The sequence below is a fragment of the Phacochoerus africanus genome, chromosome X, assembly GCF_016906955.1.
Source record: "Phacochoerus africanus isolate WHEZ1 chromosome X, ROS_Pafr_v1, whole genome shotgun sequence".
Taxonomy (NCBI): Eukaryota; Metazoa; Chordata; class Mammalia; order Artiodactyla; family Suidae; genus Phacochoerus; species Phacochoerus africanus.
The window spans coordinates 111,198,146-111,216,156 of record NC_062560.1 but is presented as its reverse complement, the minus strand read 5'-3'; the positions used below and the strand labels follow the sequence as shown (position 1 = coordinate 111,216,156).

Genomic DNA, 18,011 nt, shown 5'->3' with positions numbered 1-18,011 from the left:
ATAATGACACATGCTCCTCACGGTACTTGTTTTAGTTCTAGCTAGCACTCCCCCACCTCATCATTTATCTCGGAGAAATGATGCTGTTTCGCAGTTAAGTGGCCAGCCCATTTGGCAGTGAAGGGAGGGATGGAATGGAAGCACCAGGACCAAGGGGTCTGTTGAATTGGTTTGAAATTGACCTATGTGTCGGTAAAAATTACCTGATTTTTTAATTGCAAAAATAATGCATACATATTCTCTTTAAAATGTAAGTAATATAGAACTACAGTAAAGGCAAAGGGCCAGTTTCCCACAATCCCACCCTCAAGGATAACCACTGTTAACAGTTTGGCATATCTTATTTCAGACCCTTTTCTATACATCTGCTGCACCTATATTGTATTATATCTCTCTAAACATTACATATTTATGTGTTTTGAAATGGGATTCAACTCTACATGGTACCCTGCAGTGTGCTTCTTTCACTTGACTGGATACAGTCCCCTACTAGCAATGGGGGGAAAGCATGACCTCACTCCTCATCTAGTCCCAGTTCCTCCTGAGCAGCTTCCTGCCGACACGGTGCCAGAGCCTCCCAAAGAGATCCTGCAATGGTACAGACAGAATCCAGGGGTCCCTCCCATCAACTTTGAGAATATTCAGTATGGCAGCAACTTTGTTTGAGCAAGTTTCTTTGAGAATCTCCTAGTGCTCCTCAGCCAAGCCCTAGTGTCCAGATTCAGTTAAGAAAGCTGCCGCTAATGTAGACATGAGCACCTGAAGCAAGCCCTAAAGGTTCACAGATTTGGCTTTGTTTTTATATTGATGAGAGAGAGAGAGAGAGAGGAGGGAGACAACACACAGAAGTAGGGACACAGAGCATCCCCTATTCCTGTCACTTTTCCTTTGTGAACCAAGACATGTGTGAAGAATTCTGCTCTGGTGGCAGCCATTTCTGCCTCCCTCCTTTCCCCGAAGGCCTTGCAGCTTCAGTGGGCCTGTGCACAGCATCACCAGCACTGATAAGCCCTCCTTCAGCCGGCTGCAGACCCGGGCCTCTCCACACGACTGACACCACCTTGTTTCCTTAGAAAGCTTGCTCCTGATCAATCTCAAAACATGCTAACCACAGTGAAAAAAACTGAGTCAGGGTTTAGGAGTGGGATCTGCAAAGGGGCACAAAGGAACTTTGGGGAGGTGATGGAATGTTCTAAAACTGAAATATGATGACAGTTACACAATTGTATAAATGTACTAAAGTTCACCAAGTGTACATGAAAAATGGGTGAATTTATTGTATGTAAATTATATCTAAATAAAGAAGTTATGAAACACAGAAACATAAAGAAAGCTCAGTGGACTCTGGGGGTCACAGCAGCAGAACGCTTCCATGCGGAAGCCACTTGGCCAACACCTTCACATGCGCAGAGGGGACAGTCAACCCCACACCCAGCACATGCCCGTGAACATTCTAAAGCTGATGTGGGGAGCACTGGGGAAAAGCCAGATTAGGTAGGTGGGACTGTTTTTGAATGGAGATGTCCCCTCTGTCCCACAGATCTGCACCAGTGACGTAGAATGTCTCATGAGCCGACTCCAACACACCTTCAAGCAGGAAATGACTGGAGTTGGAGCCAGCCTGGAGAAGAGATGGAAATTCTGTGGCTTTGAGGGCTTGAAACTGACCTGAATCCTTCTGCCTACCAACCTGGGATCCTGAAAATAATGGACAAATAATGGACAAGCTTAGAAAGTGATTCGTATTTTCAATGGTTATCAAGTGGAAATGGCTTTGAATTTGTCAATTCATTCCTGGAATATCTTTGGAGTTAAAATAAGGATCCTAGAGCAGCACCTCGAGCTACAGGCCCTGTAAAGAAATTGACTCAAATCTCAAGTGCTGTAACTCCCTCCCTTTCTGTCAATTGGTTGTCTCTTTTTATTAGCAGTATTTAAAAAAAGGCCTGAGGCTAAAGAGTATTTGGGGTATTTTCAGTGTGTGTACTACTGTTGTAGACTTCGGTATTTTTTAAACACTGTTAAGTGAAATGTTTTGATGATTTGTACGTGATTGTGTTTCAGAACTTCTCTTCGCATTAATGTTGCTACTGGTGAGAGGAATGAGAGGAGCACTAGGGACTCTATAACTGACACTGTTTTTCCGATCCCAAGTAGGCCAGCAAATGGATGACACATCAGTGTCTTCTAGAAGGTGCTTGACCAGGTTCACCTTTGAAAAGATAAAGCATGGTCTGTGGCTTTTTGCAAAATTACTGTGAACCAAAAGTTGACAAATGTTTCAAAGTTATTTTCGCTAATGTTTCAGAAAAAAAGGTTCATTTCAGAATTTTTTTTTTTAAATGTAGAGGTATTCGCAGAAACCAAGTGTCCAGTATGACTGGCATGTGTATGTGGTATTCAGAATCGCCTTGTAAATAGTCTGCTTTTAAAGGAGGGCATGTTTAGTTTTCTATAAATTAAAACACAAGCGTGTGCACGCGCACACACACACACACACTCACACACACACACACACATTAGCAGAGGGATTTATTGTAATATGCTTTCCCCTCTGGCCTTCTTACAAAGCCTGGTGGTCCCTTTTCTTCTGCTGTCAGTGTGTTCAATTGCAAACCATGTGCTGCTGTAAATACTATGTTTACTTCATGCTGAATGTTTGCAAAGACTTGATATGAGTACTAATAGAAAATTCTTGGTAATGAATAAATAGCAGACTAGGGTATGTGAGGCTTCCTGCAAATAGGTCAGCTCTACCTGGAGTGCTCAGTGCCTAGGACTCCTCCAGGTCTGCGGTGCCCATCAGCAGATTATATTGGCAGAGTGGACGCGGACCAGTCATGAAGTCCTGCTTGATGGAAAAGAAAGGGAAAGGATGAGGACTGGGGCTCATATCCTGAGGCAGAGATGATCTTTCCTTCTGTGGTGTTGGTGGTGCTTGTAATACATAAGCATGCCCTCTCTTGAGTCTTGATTGAGAATAAGAGAATGTACTAGGTAAGCGGAGCCAATGAAGAGTATTTCAGGAAAATACTTTGTAAATCAGATGTCAGTAGTGTTCAAAGTTGTATTTTTAAAAGATAAATTTTCCTTTTTTATACCTCAGTTTGGCGTCCTGTTTTGAATTGCTTGCTCTCTAAGTAATCCTTTAGTAAATCATCTCAGTTTCTTCCTTTGAGTTACCAGAATATTGGAAGAAGATGCTAAACCTTCTGCTTTGACAGCTAGAAATAGGATTCCACAGCAGCCCATTCATGCTGAAAGCTGGCTTCCCCTTAAGCACCCAGCTGTGGCACCAGCAGGAAGCGAGAGTTATTTTTACACTAGCTTCCTCACTGAAGCATCTCTGTCATCAGTGCTACAGAAGGCTTTGATTCATCACTCTCAGGGGTCCTGGAATGCCTTGTTTTAATAACATCTAAGAAGTCGGGGGAAATCTGCCACCGATCAATTATTTCTTATTTAAATAAGTTAAATAAAATACATTTTAAAGCAACGAGTGCCAGACCCAGGCCCCTTGGTCTCCCTCACTTGATCTGCTTGTACTACCAATGCTCTCTTCCTAGTATTCCTGCCCACTTAGTCCAGGTGGACTCCTCCCTGCCTGCTGGAATATACTCATTGTAATGGTGAATTCTGGACGCTGTCATGCCCAGTTGCTTGGCCAAACACCCGCCTAGATGTTGCTGTGAACGTATTTTTGAGATGTGATTAACACTTAAACCAGAAGACTGTGAGTAAAATGTCTTGTCCTCCATAATGTGGGGAGACCTCATCCAATCAGTTGTAAAAGACTGAAATCCTCCAAAGGGAGAAGAACTGTTGCCTCCAGATTGCTTTGGACTCAAAACAACAGCATTAACGCCTGCCAGAATTTCTAGACTGCTGGTCAGCCCTACAAAATATCAAACTTGCCAGCCCCCGCAATCATATCAGCCAATTTCTTATTTAAACATCTCTCTCCCACCCCCATGGAGAGACATACATATAGAGAGACATATGCATATGTGTACACACACACACACACACACACACCCATTGATTCTGTTTCTTTGGAGAATCCTAATGCACTGGTCCAGACTTGTTAAAATGTATAAAAAGAGAATATGTTTGCATTGTATGACATAATCAATTGGCAGCACATACCATCTCTCACAATCCTTTTCATTCACCATAGAAATCTATTAAAGAAGCTATTTTTTCCTTACAGTGCTCAGTGCTATTTATTGTTCTGTTGTTCCTCCTGAGTTTTGAAATTTTACTGTTTGGTTCTTTTCAGGAGATACGGTAATTAGATCTTTCCAGATGATAATGATAGAAGCTTCCTTTTATTTTACAAATGGTTGTTTCATCTCCCTTCCTAGTCCTGTGACATCGCCAATTCTGATTTTTTAATATTATCAAGTGGCTTCTTAAATGTCTTCAATGCAAATGGAAAAGTTAATTTTCAGAGCCAATCAGACACTTCTTTGTTCACGTTATACAGTGTTTGGTATTTAATTGGGCCCCCAAATGTATGCTTTTCATATAATGTAGAATAAACTGTGCTACTTGAAAAGACAGCAGAGATGTGCAAGACCTTTTGACTCACCTGGCAGGACTGGGTGAGCCCCTGGGATGCTTAGCTGTCTTGGACGGTCTATCAAAAAGACCTGAATTCACTTTTCACCACAACTGCTACCATCTACCGAGCACCTATTATGCTATCATGCTGTCTAAAGTCACTTCCTGCCTGTGTGTCTTCAGGCCAGTTCCAGGGACACAATGGGAACATCAATTTTTTAAATTAAGGAGAAATAGTACCTACCCCAGAGAGTCAAGGTGAAGATTCAACAAGACAGTACCTGTAAATTGCTCGGCCAGTGCCTAGCCCAGAGTGAGTACACGAGAAAGAGTTACGATTATGATTATGGTTCAGTCAGCAGTAATTACGAGTCATGACCTTCCCCATTTTCAGAAAAATGTCTTTGTGTTCACACCTAGAACTGTGGGGCTACATTTTGCTGTTGGGCCCTGAGAAAGGAAATTCAGCTGTTTAAACATATTCTGAAGATTTTACTCCGTCCCAGGCACTCTTCCAGACACTGTGGTACACAGTGTCCTTGCCTTCAAGGAGCCAGAAGCGTGGCCTCTAACACACTGAACTTAAATCCTTCATTGTTTACTTAGTACTTCCTGGTTTCAGCTAAGACTTGGAGGTGTAAAGCTACCCATTTAAGTTCCTAAAAGGCACGGATGAAATTTGAATCTTGGATCTGTCCGGCTGAAAACTCTAAACTTTCTACTGCCCCAATCTCCTATTTAACCTTCCTATCAACCTAATTGGTAAGAATTATTGTAAGCCCTATACTGTTATTCTCATGTCATTATAGAGAACATAATATGTACATGCCTTGGTCCTAGAAATTCAAAGGGGAACAAAATATGACCTCTTCACCCAAGAGCTGACAGTTAGTAGGGATGCCTGCTAAGTGACACAGTTGTGTACAGGGTGCTGCAGAAGGGACATCAAGGGAGGCTTCACAAATGTTAGGAAGCTTGGAAGATGGTAAGAGGAGAAAACAGACTCAGAGAGGTACACAGCTAATATGGGACAAAGCCCAGGATTTGAACCCAAATCTGCCTGGCTTCAATTTTAGCTCTATTATACCACTGTTCCCAAGGCCACTTTCTAACACTGTCATTTAACCTCACTGAGCCTTTGTTTCTTCATCTATAAAGTGGAAATATAAGTATACTTCCCTCAAAGGGTCATTTAAGAGGCTTTACTCCATGTGAAGTGCCCAGTACTAACTCTGCCTGGCAAAATACATGCTCAATAAGTATCTACAATAATTATTTAACTAGTAATCATATTAACAAGGCTTTAATGACACCAGGGCTACCTTTTCAGTATTGGGAATCCCATAGAGCTACAGGGCAACTCAAAAGGAGTGAGATCTGCTGGTTCAGAAAAAGTCAGAGGACTTTACTGAACAATGTTCCATCAAAGGTAGGTAATGCCTGGCCCCAGCCTGACATAGGGAAGGAACTTCCTTCTGCTGTCTTATGATATAGCCTCCAGTATCCTTCCAATTTTACCCCTCCCATCACAGGACAGACCACATCCCATCCACAAGGTGGCCAGAGGAGCCTTAATCTTCTCTTCCACATCCCAGGATTGATTACGTCATTCCATACCTTCAGTCTGGCAGGAAGCTTTGAAGATCTCAGCTTGCCTAAATTTTCTATCTGGGTGGAAGGTCTCAAAGGCATACAGAAGCAATTACTTAGGGCAACAGAAGGAAGGCAAAGGAATTGATGACAGAGAAGTCTGAGCATTCAAGGTTATAGAACCTTGTGGAGATGATCTCACATCTTGGGTGGAAAATGGAATGCAGGACATAAGAAAGACTGTTCTACCTAACTGCCTTCACTCCACATCCACTTGGATATTAGACTACCCTAAAATTAATAGTCTTCTGGGGCACCAGACCTCTGCAACCTTAGTTCATTAATATTCCTCAACAAACACCTCGCATTGTGCTTGAAAGTGTTTCCGAAGCAACTCTGGACACTACACAGACATTATGTCATCTGATCTTCACCACACCCTGTGAGCCAGCAGGGTCGGGTGGTTCCCTCCCCATTACCGCCTCTAAGGAAAACAAGTCTCAGAAGGATGAAGCGCCATACCCTCGGTCACACGGCTAAGTGGCTGGAGCTGGGGTGAGAAGGCAGGACTTCTGAATCCTCCCAGTTTCTACCCATCTTCAGCTCCAGCCTCTGCCAGTGTGGCTGAGAGAATGTAAAGGAGGCGTTCTTAACAATTTTGGGTGCGCGTACCCCTCGGGAAGCCTGGTGAAGCCTGTGAACGCTTTATCAGAACAGCATTTTAAAGTACATGAAATAAAATACAAAGGAAACAAACTGTATTGAAATACCTTTATCAAAAAACATTTGTGACATAATAACATATGTGCTCCTGTAACACATTAAATAGCAGTGTGTGATGACAGGTCTAATAGCTACTATGCTTTTGAAGTGTATGAACACAAATATTTCAAAAAATCTGCAATAACGTGTGATAAGATAATATCTATGAAAGAGTCACAGGGAATGCTAATGCCTCTGTACTTCATTGCCTACATTTATAATGGAAGAAAATGCTAAGTTTCAGTTAGAGGTTAGTGAAAATATAAATGTATTTTTCCATCCAAATTCACATGCTTCCTAAATTCTACCCACAGTCTCTAGCTTAAGAAAACAAAACAAAACAAACCCCTAATATAGGAGGTTGATGAAATATAAAGTGAGCACCCCCAAAGTGGGGCCAGGATTGAATTTCATTAAATACATTAATATTTATGAATTAGAACAGTTCCCATCACAAAGAACCGATACATTTTATAAATGGTAAAGATACTGATTCTTTGCACTTTCGAAACAGTGTAATTCTAAGTCAATGCAAAACTGGCAGTCAATGCAAGCCTGTGTTTCTGGGTGAGGGAGTGACAGATGAGCCTCAATGTGAGCAAACACAAAGTACTGCATTTAGGAGAAAATGAGCCAAATGTGATATTCACAAGATGTTAGTCTCCAAACCATCAGTTCTGGCGCAGGAAAGTGATCTGGGAGTTGGAGAGAAGTCCCTGAAGACATCTGTCCAATGTGTGGTTAGAATCATAAAAAGGCAACAAATTCTAAACACCTTAAAAAATAGAAACGAAACGTAAGATATTATCTTATCCCCATTTAAAAAAAAAAAAAAAAAAAAAAGCTTTGTACCCACACCAATAAAACTGTGTTTCCATGTGGGCTGGGCCTCAAGACTTGAAACTCCACATTTCAATTCCAATGTTGTTCAAGTGCTTACTCTGTCCAAAACATTCTGCTCGCTAGTAGGGACTCCAAGGATGAATGTGACAGGCTACCTGCACTTGAGGAGTTTGAAGATGAGCTCTAAGAATCAAGATTGGTGGGTTTTAAGATATTAAAAAAATATGTTCTACCCTGTGGCTCAGAACCATATAGTCCAAAGGAGAAAAACCTGGACTGCTGAATTGTTTTTCACATGATAATCTCCCTCCCGCTCCCCCTCTCTCTGTCTGCCTGTCTGTCTGTCTGTCTGTCTGTCTCTCTCTCTCTCTCTCACACACACACACACACACACGTGTGTGTGCAGCACTAGCTAACACCAGTATTATGATCTTTCCTTGTTTATTCAGCAAGAGAAGTCATTGAGGTACAGAATATTAAGCTATGAGAAAACTGCTGAGAAAGAATATTCTTCCCACCAATTCAACTATACTTGGGACAGTGAAACGGCTGATTCCCTGATAAACATCCTTCCTCATTAAATGGCTAAAATCGGCCTCCAGTAGACTTAACTACCTAACCCAGGTTTACCATTCTAGAAATGCTGGGGCTAAGAGATGCTCGCCAGACCACGAGCAGAGATGTTACTCTGAATCTCAACTGTCTAAAGGGCTAAAGGTGCCTACCACCTCTGCTGGCCTAACAGCCTGGGCAAAAGCAGGCATTATTGGCTCACCATTCTCCAACCTCTGCCCAAATATGCTAGTGAGAAATACTAGCACAAAATGGCAATCTTGTTTATCATACAGCTAGGTCAGGAGAATTGGAGCTCCTGGTTCTGCTACTGACCCTGAAACCTTAGGCAGGTCATTCAACCTCTGGGTCCCATGAGTGGGACACCAGGCAAAAGGATGCTCGCATTGCTGGCTAGATTTTTCTTTCGTGCCCACCTAATAGCACCAAGTAAGTCCATGATAGCATCCATCAGCCTGTGGCAGCCAAGGCTGACGAGCATTGCATTCTGGGCAGTGTTCAGAAAGTGACTCTGCACTGTTGTCAACCTGGCGAGCCAGTGATACTGCAGGGCCTGTGACACGAAAGAGTCCTGAGGGACAAGGGTGGTGCAAGGCACAGAGACACTTCTTCGACACCATCTCACATGCGAACCCTTCAGCAGCTATATTCACCCCTTCTGCCCCCAGTTGGCCCACGACTCCCTCCTTCTTCATTTGGAAGGACACAGGAACAAAATAAAAGCATACCTACTGCAGACAACAAGCCCCAATGCCAACCTGGAATAAGACTATGGTCACCTTAGCATAAATCTCCGCTGCATCCAGCACTAGAGTCAAAACCTTTAGCAGCAGCTGATTCAGCTGGTACCCATCCTTGAGGCTGTCCTCTGTAGTGGAGTAAAGGAGGCTTGTTGAGTCACTCTGACTTCCAAAGCAGGCTGTTCTCACCCCACTCACTCATAGTAACAATGCTGTAATATAAACATCCCAGTTCACATTCACAGGGAAGCTGGTATGCCTCACTCACATAAAGGCTATTGGTCCAGAAGTGCACACTTCAGAATAGGATTGAGTGACCCCTCTGGTTCTTCATTTCTGCACTGGCATCTGCACTTTTGGTTCCTAATAGATGTTACCCTGAATGTAAGGCTACAGATTTCAAGAGGTACAAATTCTTTCCAAGTTCTCCTCCCATCTCTTAACTCTCCCAGCTGGTCCCTGCTGAGTGACTAATACCCATGTCACCTTCTAACAGCCAATCTCATAGGCTCTTGCCCCTCTTAGCCCTAAGAACCTTCCTTCCCTGGTCAGCAAGCTGAGAGGGTGTGCTCTGCTCTCCCCAGGGCTAAGAATCAACCAGTTTTGATTGGACGCAGGAAGCTGCTTCATGGTTCTCATGGATCCCCGGGCACATGGGCACAGGGCAATCATGTTGTGCTTCTCATTGTCCCTAGCGATCAGCATTTGATGTGTCAAGCAAGGCCATCCTCAAGGTACCATTCTACTCAGGAGAAAAGGAAATGCCAAAGTCTCAACCAGGGACCACAAAGCAAACAGGATTGACTGGGTCTCCTTGCCCTGAAAGTACCTTAAAAACATCCCCCCAAAAGGGAAAAGCAAAACAAAAATGAAAATGAATACAAAACTTTATGCTATCCTCCAATATTCATAGCAACATTATTTACAATTGCCAAGACATAAAAATGACCTAAATATCCATTGACAGATGAATGGATAAAGAAGATGGCAGTACATATGTGCAATGGAATACTACTCGACTATAAAGAAGAAGGAAATTTTGCCTCTTGCAGCAACATGGACGGACATGGAGGGCATTACGCCAAGTGAAATAAGTCAGACAGAGAAAGACAAACACTGTATGATATCACTTATGTGTGGAATCTAAAAAATAATATAAACTACTGAATATATCAAAAAAGCAGCAGACTCACAGATATAGAGAACAAACTTGTGATTACCAGTCGGGGGGGGGGAGCAATATAAAGGTGAGGAAGTGGGAGGTACAAAATATTGGATATAAGATAGGCTCAAAGATGTATTGTACAACACAGGGAATGTAGCCAATATTTTGTAATAAGTGTAAAAGAAAAGTAACTTTTAAAATTATATAAAAATTTTTAAAAATGTAATGGAAGCCATAAGATATATCACTCAAAACTCAGGAAGCTTTAAGAGTGGCAGTGTTTCTAATATTAATTTTGATGAGCTATAAGGCCTAGGCTTGGACTTTCTAGGCAAAATGAGATGTTTCACCACCTTAAGGGAGCCAATTTAGGTTGTGTGTTGTGATAATTATATAAAATATATTCACTGATATTCAGAATTAAGTAATCCAAATACAACTATATTTTACCTGCTATGTCTATAAATACAATGTAGGAAAGAAAAGAATTGAAGACTTAGATATGAGGCTATTAATAAATAGAAGGAGGGCTCATTTAAAAAAAAAAAGTCTATGCTATCCTGAGCATAAGGAAACAGGCACATCCTCTCTGCTAGTGGGAGTGTGAACAGTAAAACCTTTCAGAAGGGAGAAGCCTTTAAAAAGTGCAGTCATATGTTATCCTAAAAATTTCACTTCTAGAAATCTATCCCTAAAAAAAATAGCAGAGAAAAGTGCTAAGATATATGTAACAAGGATATTTAACAACAAATAATTAGAAACAATCCAGATGGGCAAAATAAGAACTAAGAAAACACCATATAGCCATTAAAGCTGGTGTCAATTTGGGAAATATTCATGATATGCTTATTGTTAAGTAAGAAAAGTAGGCTATTTCATATCTGCACAGCATTATGTAAGTTTTGTTTAAAATATGTAAATATATATGTAGATATGCTTCTGGACACGTGCAAGAAAGGGCTGATACCAAATTGTTAGCTGTGGCTGTCTCCAGATGGTAGATAGACATGGCGGGATTTTTTTTCTGTTGTTCTGTTTTCCAAGTGTCTTATATTGAATATGCATTACTTCTGTAATCAGAAAAAAGGTTATTAAAAGAATATTTAAATGCAGAAGCAAAAAATAGTTTTCCGACTGTACAGTAAAAGAGATTCTATGCCTATGATTTAGGGGTTTCCATCTTCATCCTTCAAGCCAAGAAGCCATCTCTCCCTGGAGGTGTATCTCTTTAGAGGTAAATAGCCCCACCCTCTTTTTCTTGTTTGCTTCTTAAATGTGGTAGGTTAGGAACCATATCATTAAGCCCGGAAACAAAATAAGAGACAATTGAGTAAAGACCTGAAACTTAAACCAGAGGAAATCAACTTTTTACACCCACTTCCACAACTTTCATATCAGCTCAATTTTATGTCACACCTAAAATCAAAACCTTTTAAACCTGACATTTAGGAACCTTCATGTTTTAGCTCCAGATCTCATTTCTAATCTTATTTCTCATTAGTACCGCCATTCACATAGCCTACTTAAGCTTAACTGAACTCCCTGTGCTTCCTCCTATATCCACAAGTCCAAATACAACCCATTCTTCAAGTCCCAGCTCAAATGATACCTCCTCCATTAAGCCTTCCTGGATTCCCCTCATTCCCTTCCCATATCTGAATGACCTTTCCCTTCTTTGAGCTCCAAAGAACCCTTTATCTGTATCTCCAATAAAAGACTTAACCAACCACGGTCTACCTTGTGGTATGATCATGTACTGGCATCCTCCCACAAGGGCCATATCTAACTCATTCATTCACTCAGCAAATACTTATGGGGCACCTACTACATGCTGAGAACTATTCTAGGCATTGATGATATAATAGTAAACAATCAAGCAATACTCCTTGACCTTATTAAGCTTATGTTCTAGTGACGGGCTTTCTCTTAGGCCAGGTTGCCATAATAAAATACCATAGACGGTGGCTTAAATGTAGAAATGTACTTATTTCTCACAATACTGAAGGCTAGAAAGTACAAGCTTGAGGTGTGGATTGATTTAGTTCCCCAGAGAGGACTTTCCTCCCAGCTTACAGACAGAAGACATCTGACTGTATCCCCATGAGGGAGGAGAAAGAGAAAGAAGCAAGGTCTGTAGTATCTCTTTGTCTAAGGGCACTAATCCCATCACAAGGGCCCCACCCTCACGACCTCTTCTAAACATAATTATCTACCAAAAGCCTCATCTCTAAATAGTATCACATTGGGGGGTAGGCCTTCAACATATAAATTTTCAAGGATACAATCCAGCCCATAGCAAGAAGTAAGTAAATTATACAGTACACGAGAAGGTACTAAGGGTCAGGGAAAAAGATAAAGAAGGGAAAGAGAATAGGGAATGTTGGTGGGGGTATTAAAGTTTAAATAGGGTAATATTTGAGCACTCAAGAAAACATCATTTCCTTAAAGATAAGGAAATGAGCTATGTATCTATATGGAAGGGGAGTGTTCTAGTGGAGGGAAATGCAAGTGCAAAGATCCTGAGGCAAGAGCTTCCCTGAAGTAGTCAAGGAGCAGCAAGGAGCACAGTGTTCCTGGAATACTGGAATAAAGGGGAGAGTAACAGCTGAGGACAGAAAGATAACAGGGGCTCAGATTCTATAGGCCAATATAAGCTACCATAAGGACTTTAGAGTTTATTCTGAGTGAAAAGCAGAACCACCATAGGGTTTTGTGCAGAGGAGAAACATAAGATAACTAGTATTTTCAAAGGATCACTCTGGATAGAAAGTAGATTATAAGTGGTAAGAGAGGAAATACGGAGACCAGTTGGAGATTATTGCAATTATCCAGGCGAGAAATAAATAAAGGTGGTTTCAAACCATGGTGGTAGAATGGGAAGTAATGACAAATGGAAAACTTCCAGATATGGTTTGAAGATGCAAAATAATTGAATATACAATATAAGGGAAAGAGTGGTGTAAGGAATGAAGCTTCTTGGTCTGGGCAACTAGAATTTACTGAGATGGGGGAGGTTGTGGAAGGAGCAGATTTGGGAAAGAAGAACAGATTTGGACATGTTAACCATGAGATGTCCATCTCTCTTTAAGGTAGAAATCTCAGGTAGGCAGTTGAACAAAGGAATCTGGAAATCAGAAGAAATCCAAGATAAGGATATATAATTGAAATCATCAGCTTTTAGATGGTATTTAAAGCCTTGAAACTAAATGAGATCACCAGGGAATGACCAGGGTCCAAGGACTGAGCCCAAGAGAACTCTAAGATTAAAAAGTCATAGATATTTTAAAAATCAGCAAGTGATACTGCAAAAGAGCATTAAAAACCAAGAGAATGTAGCATCCTAGAACCCAAGTAAAGAAAGTGTATGAATGAGGAAAGAGTGCATGTTTCAAATGCTGCTGAAAAGCCAAGTAACGTGAGAAGGGACCACTGGATTTAGCATTGTGGTGGGCACTGCTGACCTTGCAGGATGGGAAGGATGGGAGCAAAAGCTGGACTGGAGGGGGTTTAGGAAAGAATGACTAGATGGGGCTGAAGTGGAAAATTGAGTCAAGAGAGGATTTTTTTAAGATAGAAAAATGACAATATTATTGCCTGCTGTTGAGAATAATCAATAAGATAGGGGGAATGTTCAGTAAATGAATTTCAAAAAGGGAAGAATTTCAAAAAGAGAAAGAAGTAAAAAATAAAAGGAGAAAAGAAGGGCAAGTGAAAAGGAGGAGAAGGGAGGCAGCAAGGGAAAGAGCTATGGAATTAAACTTTTAAAGTTGGGTATAGAAAAGGTAATCTTGTCCATTAGGAGTCTTTCTCTTGCCTAAGGGTGACTAGAGGGCACTTGAAGTGGCTTAGGCAATGGGGATTTAGAGAAATGCTACAAGGATTGACATTATAATGTTAAGAGCATGGAACCTGACTATAAGAGCACAAGTCCTCATGTTGTGACCTTGAACAAGCTACTCAACCTCCCCATGCCTAAGTTTCTTCCTCTGTAAAATAGGGATGATAACATTATCTTCCTCATACGCTTCTTATGAGGCATAAATAAACCACTTGCAGTGCCTGGCAAATGATGTGCATGTGAGCTATCATCATTACCATCTCAAGGAATCAAAGGCCAGGAATCCCTCTGGGCTTCAGAAACAACTAGACTAGAGCCACAGAATGACCCCGGCCTGTGCATGGCTCCTGTCTCTACTCCTCTCTGCAGTATAACTTCATTCTTTCCTCTCACTGCTGTCACCAATGACTCTAGAGTGTCACATTTTAACAAAGCCAGCTACCCAGAGGAGGGATAACTGAACTACTCTCTGATCTTAAACACAGAAACTCTGAGGAAGGGACTCATTGGCCAACTTGACCCAAGTGCCCAGATCAAGTGGCCATGGAACTAGTGTCATGTAATAAAATGGACACTCCTAGGGGAACCATACAGGTGGACTGGGATGTTGAACGGTGCCAAGGAGAAATGAAGGTGATGGGGGGAGGGTGCTGGTGGGGGAAACTGGAAAGGATTGAGAAGGGAAGTGCTAGTCAGCCAGAAAGATAACTGCCACACCCTCCTCTCCCGATATCTCTCCTTAGTGCCACCATCAAAGAAAGGTGAGCACAGGGGGAACAAGAAGATTTTCCGTGGAGATTCTACTAATGAACAGAGGGTTCTTCTTGGTCCAGACCCTTGATAAACACTGCAACTTGGGTGTTCAGAGCAATGAGCCTCCCATTGCAGGGAGTTTCCAGGAGGCCTGCATATGCTGGTCTCGTCCCCTGGCAAGTTGCAGCCTGGGTGCTAGACCCCCGACTCCAACCCTAGGCCACAACATTTCAGCAAGATTATCCATCTGAGGACTGATGGGTTGTTTCTGCCCAACTGAGGCTGATATGCGTTCTTCCCTCCTTTCCTGATCTCCTTTGGCAGTCTCTGCTGCTTGCTTAAGCCCCCAAATTCTAAAACCACAGTCTTGCCAAGATGCAAGGTAATCAGAATGCCAGGCTGCATCACAGAGGAAAAGCACGTGGAAGCCGAGAGCTGGGCAGAAGGCTATTAAAGTTTGCTAGGCAGAAGATGATCAGGGCTTAGATCAGAGAGATAGAAATAGCACTGAGAAGAAGAGAAAGATTTGAGAGACATTCCACAAAAAAAGTAAATGGAGAAGCGGTCTCAGGAGCATAACAGTTATATTTATCTAGTATAACTTTGTGTACTAAGAGAAAAGCATAAGAGAGTGTTTCAAAAAATGAGGTGATTATAAAGTTCAGCAGAGCTGAAAGAAAGGAGAAATAGGAGATAACATAGGTTTAAATGAAGTTGGCCACTGGCTGCTGGGTCATGAGTCTCAAGTAAACAAGAATGAAAATATAGAATTAAAAAATTACCAAGAGTTGCATACCTAGCCTCCCACACTTGATAATTTCTTCCATAACTTGTCCCATTGGTTATGAAAGAATGTTGAGGAAGGTGGGGAGAATGAGGGGTTGCACAGCAATTATAAGAAGAAAAACAAAATTATAAAGTAAAGGTATTATTCGAGATTCTCCAGAGAAACAGAACCCAGAGGGGAGAGATATATAAAAAGAGATGCATTATAAGGAATGAGTTCACGTAACCATTGAGGCTGCAGAAACCATCCCATGATATGCGGCCAGCAAGACGGTGGCCCAGGAGAGCCGGTGGTATAGTTCCAGTCTGAGTCCAGAGGCCTGAGAGCCAGGAGGACTGATGGCCCAACCTCTAGTCTGAGCCTGAAGGGCTGAGACCCAGGAGAGCAAATGGTTTAGTTCCAGTCTGAAGGCCAGCGGGCTTGAGACCCAGAAAGAGCTAATATTTCCATTTGAGTCCAGAAGCAGAAAAAATCCAGTGTCCCAGTTCAAAGACAGTCAGGAGGGAGGAACTGTCTCTTACTTGCAAGAGGGTCAGGCTTTTTGTTCTATTCAGAACTTTAACTGATTAGATGGGACCCACTCACCTTGAGAGGGCAATTTGCCTTACTCAGTCTGCTGATTCAAATGCTAATTTCACTCAGAGACCCTCTCACAGACAAGCCCAGAAATAATGTTTAATCAAATATCTGGACATTCTGTGGCCCAGGAAAGTTGACACATAAAATTAGCCATCACAGGAAGCTGTCACTGCAAACGTTCCTAGCATAAAGCAACTCGACAGGCCTGACACTGAGTGTTTACACCTCAAGTTTCTCCAATATTTTAAGTTTTAAATAATTTTATATTTATTATAGGTTCACGAGCAAAAATATTATTTTTACAATTCCATTATTTGATCTAAGGAGATAATGAGAAACATAACAGCTTCTAGGTTCGGTGGGCCCGATCCTACATTACCGCAAGTTAAGATGGCCTTTCCTTTTTGTTTTGTTTTGTTTTTTGTCTTTTTTTTTTTTTGCCATTTCTTGGGCCGCTCCCGTGGCATATGGAGGTTCCCAGGCTAGGGGTCGAATCAGAGCTATAGCTGCCAGCCTATGCCAGAACCACAGCAACGCCAGATCCGAGCCTTGTCTGTGACCTAAAGCACAGCTCATGGCAACGCCGGATCCTTAACCCACTGAGTGAGGCCAGGGATTGAACCCTCAACCTCATGGTTCCTAGTCGGATTCGTTAACCACTGCGCCATGACGGGAACTCCAGGCCTTTCCTTTTTGTATTGTCTCACTGAGGCCTAGCTTCCAGAAACTGGTCATCCAGGCTGGGATAATGCCTTCATTCATTCATTCATTCATTCATCAAATTGAGTACCAATGTGCCTACCATGATTCTGGCAACCAGGAATACATATTGCATATATATTACATACAAATATATAATATAAATAATGTTAGATAATATGTGTTGTGCAAAACTAAAGCAAGGAATACACCTAAAGATGAGAGAATGCACCATACTGATAGGGGAAGGACATTCCTTGGGAGGGAACAGAAATATAAAAGCTCTGAGACAAGAAAGTACCTGGTGTATGCGAGGAACATAAAAGCAGAGTGAATTAGGAGGGAATTACTAAGAGAGGAGGTCAGAGAGTTAACTGGGAGGTGGGAGGGCAGATCATGTTGGGCCTTATAGACTTTGACACCTTTGATGAGATGAGGAGCACTGGGGTGAGCTGGGGAGCCTACCCATTAAAAGACTCTCTATGGAAGCTTCGCTGAGGGAGGTAGGAGGACACAGGAACACTAGTGAGGAAGCTATTGCAATTACCCAAAAGAGAGATGAAGGCAGCTTCAGGGCCATAGCATTGGAGGCCAAGAGCGACCAAATACAGGAGACATATAGATACTGAAGTTGGAACCATCAGGATTTCCTGATGGATTGGTTGTGAAGTGTCCAAGAAAGAGTCATGGGTGATTCAAGGTTCGGGGCCTGAGCACCTAGAAGAATAGAGCACTGTCTCCCAAAATGGGAAAGACTACGGGATGAGCAGATCTGAGTGGAAATTCAGTTTCTGACATGTTAAGTGCGAGACATCTACTACAAATCCAAGTGAAAATATCAAGTAGATGGGTATGTAAGTTGGAGTTCAGAGGAGAGGTCTGTATTAGAAACATCCACTTGGGAGTTGTTGGCATATAGATGTTATTTAAAGATATAATACTGGAGGAAATCACAAAGGGAGTGGGCTTTGCTAGAGAAGAAAAGTGGTTCAAGGACTAAGCCTTGGGGCACCCCAATATTAACATATCGGGGAGGTGAATAAGAAATTGCAAAGGGGAGTTCCCGTCATGGCGCAGTGGTTAACGAATCCGACCAGGAACCATGAGGTTGCGGGTTCG

The 18,011-nt window shown here is 42.0% G+C and overlaps 1 protein-coding gene and 1 long non-coding RNA gene across 8 annotated transcripts in view; one reads left to right on the top strand and one right to left on the bottom strand.

The window, feature by feature from the left end:
• Nucleotides 1–3,496, top strand: part of ENOX2 (ecto-NOX disulfide-thiol exchanger 2) — a 278,642-nt gene extending 275,146 nt beyond the window's left edge. For all 5 annotated transcript variants that reach the window (XM_047764464.1, XM_047764463.1, XM_047764462.1 and 2 more), the window contains one exon: nt 1,541–3,496. In XM_047764464.1, the coding sequence (XP_047620420.1) occupies nt 1,541–1,672 (132 nt within the window). In that variant the 3' untranslated portion in view covers nt 1,673–3,496. The remainder of the gene's footprint in view (nt 1–1,540) is intronic.
• Nucleotides 1–18,011, bottom strand: part of LOC125118244 (uncharacterized) — a 41,673-nt gene that overhangs the window by 20,770 nt on the left and 2,892 nt on the right. Inside the window, exon 3 of one of the 3 annotated variants that reach the window (XR_007132803.1) lies at nt 6,988–7,690. The exons of the other annotated variants lie outside the window; for them this stretch is intronic. This is a non-coding gene — a long non-coding RNA (uncharacterized LOC125118244). Of the gene's footprint in view, nt 1–6,987; nt 7,691–18,011 lie in introns of those variants that run through there. 3 annotated transcript variants of the gene reach the window in all.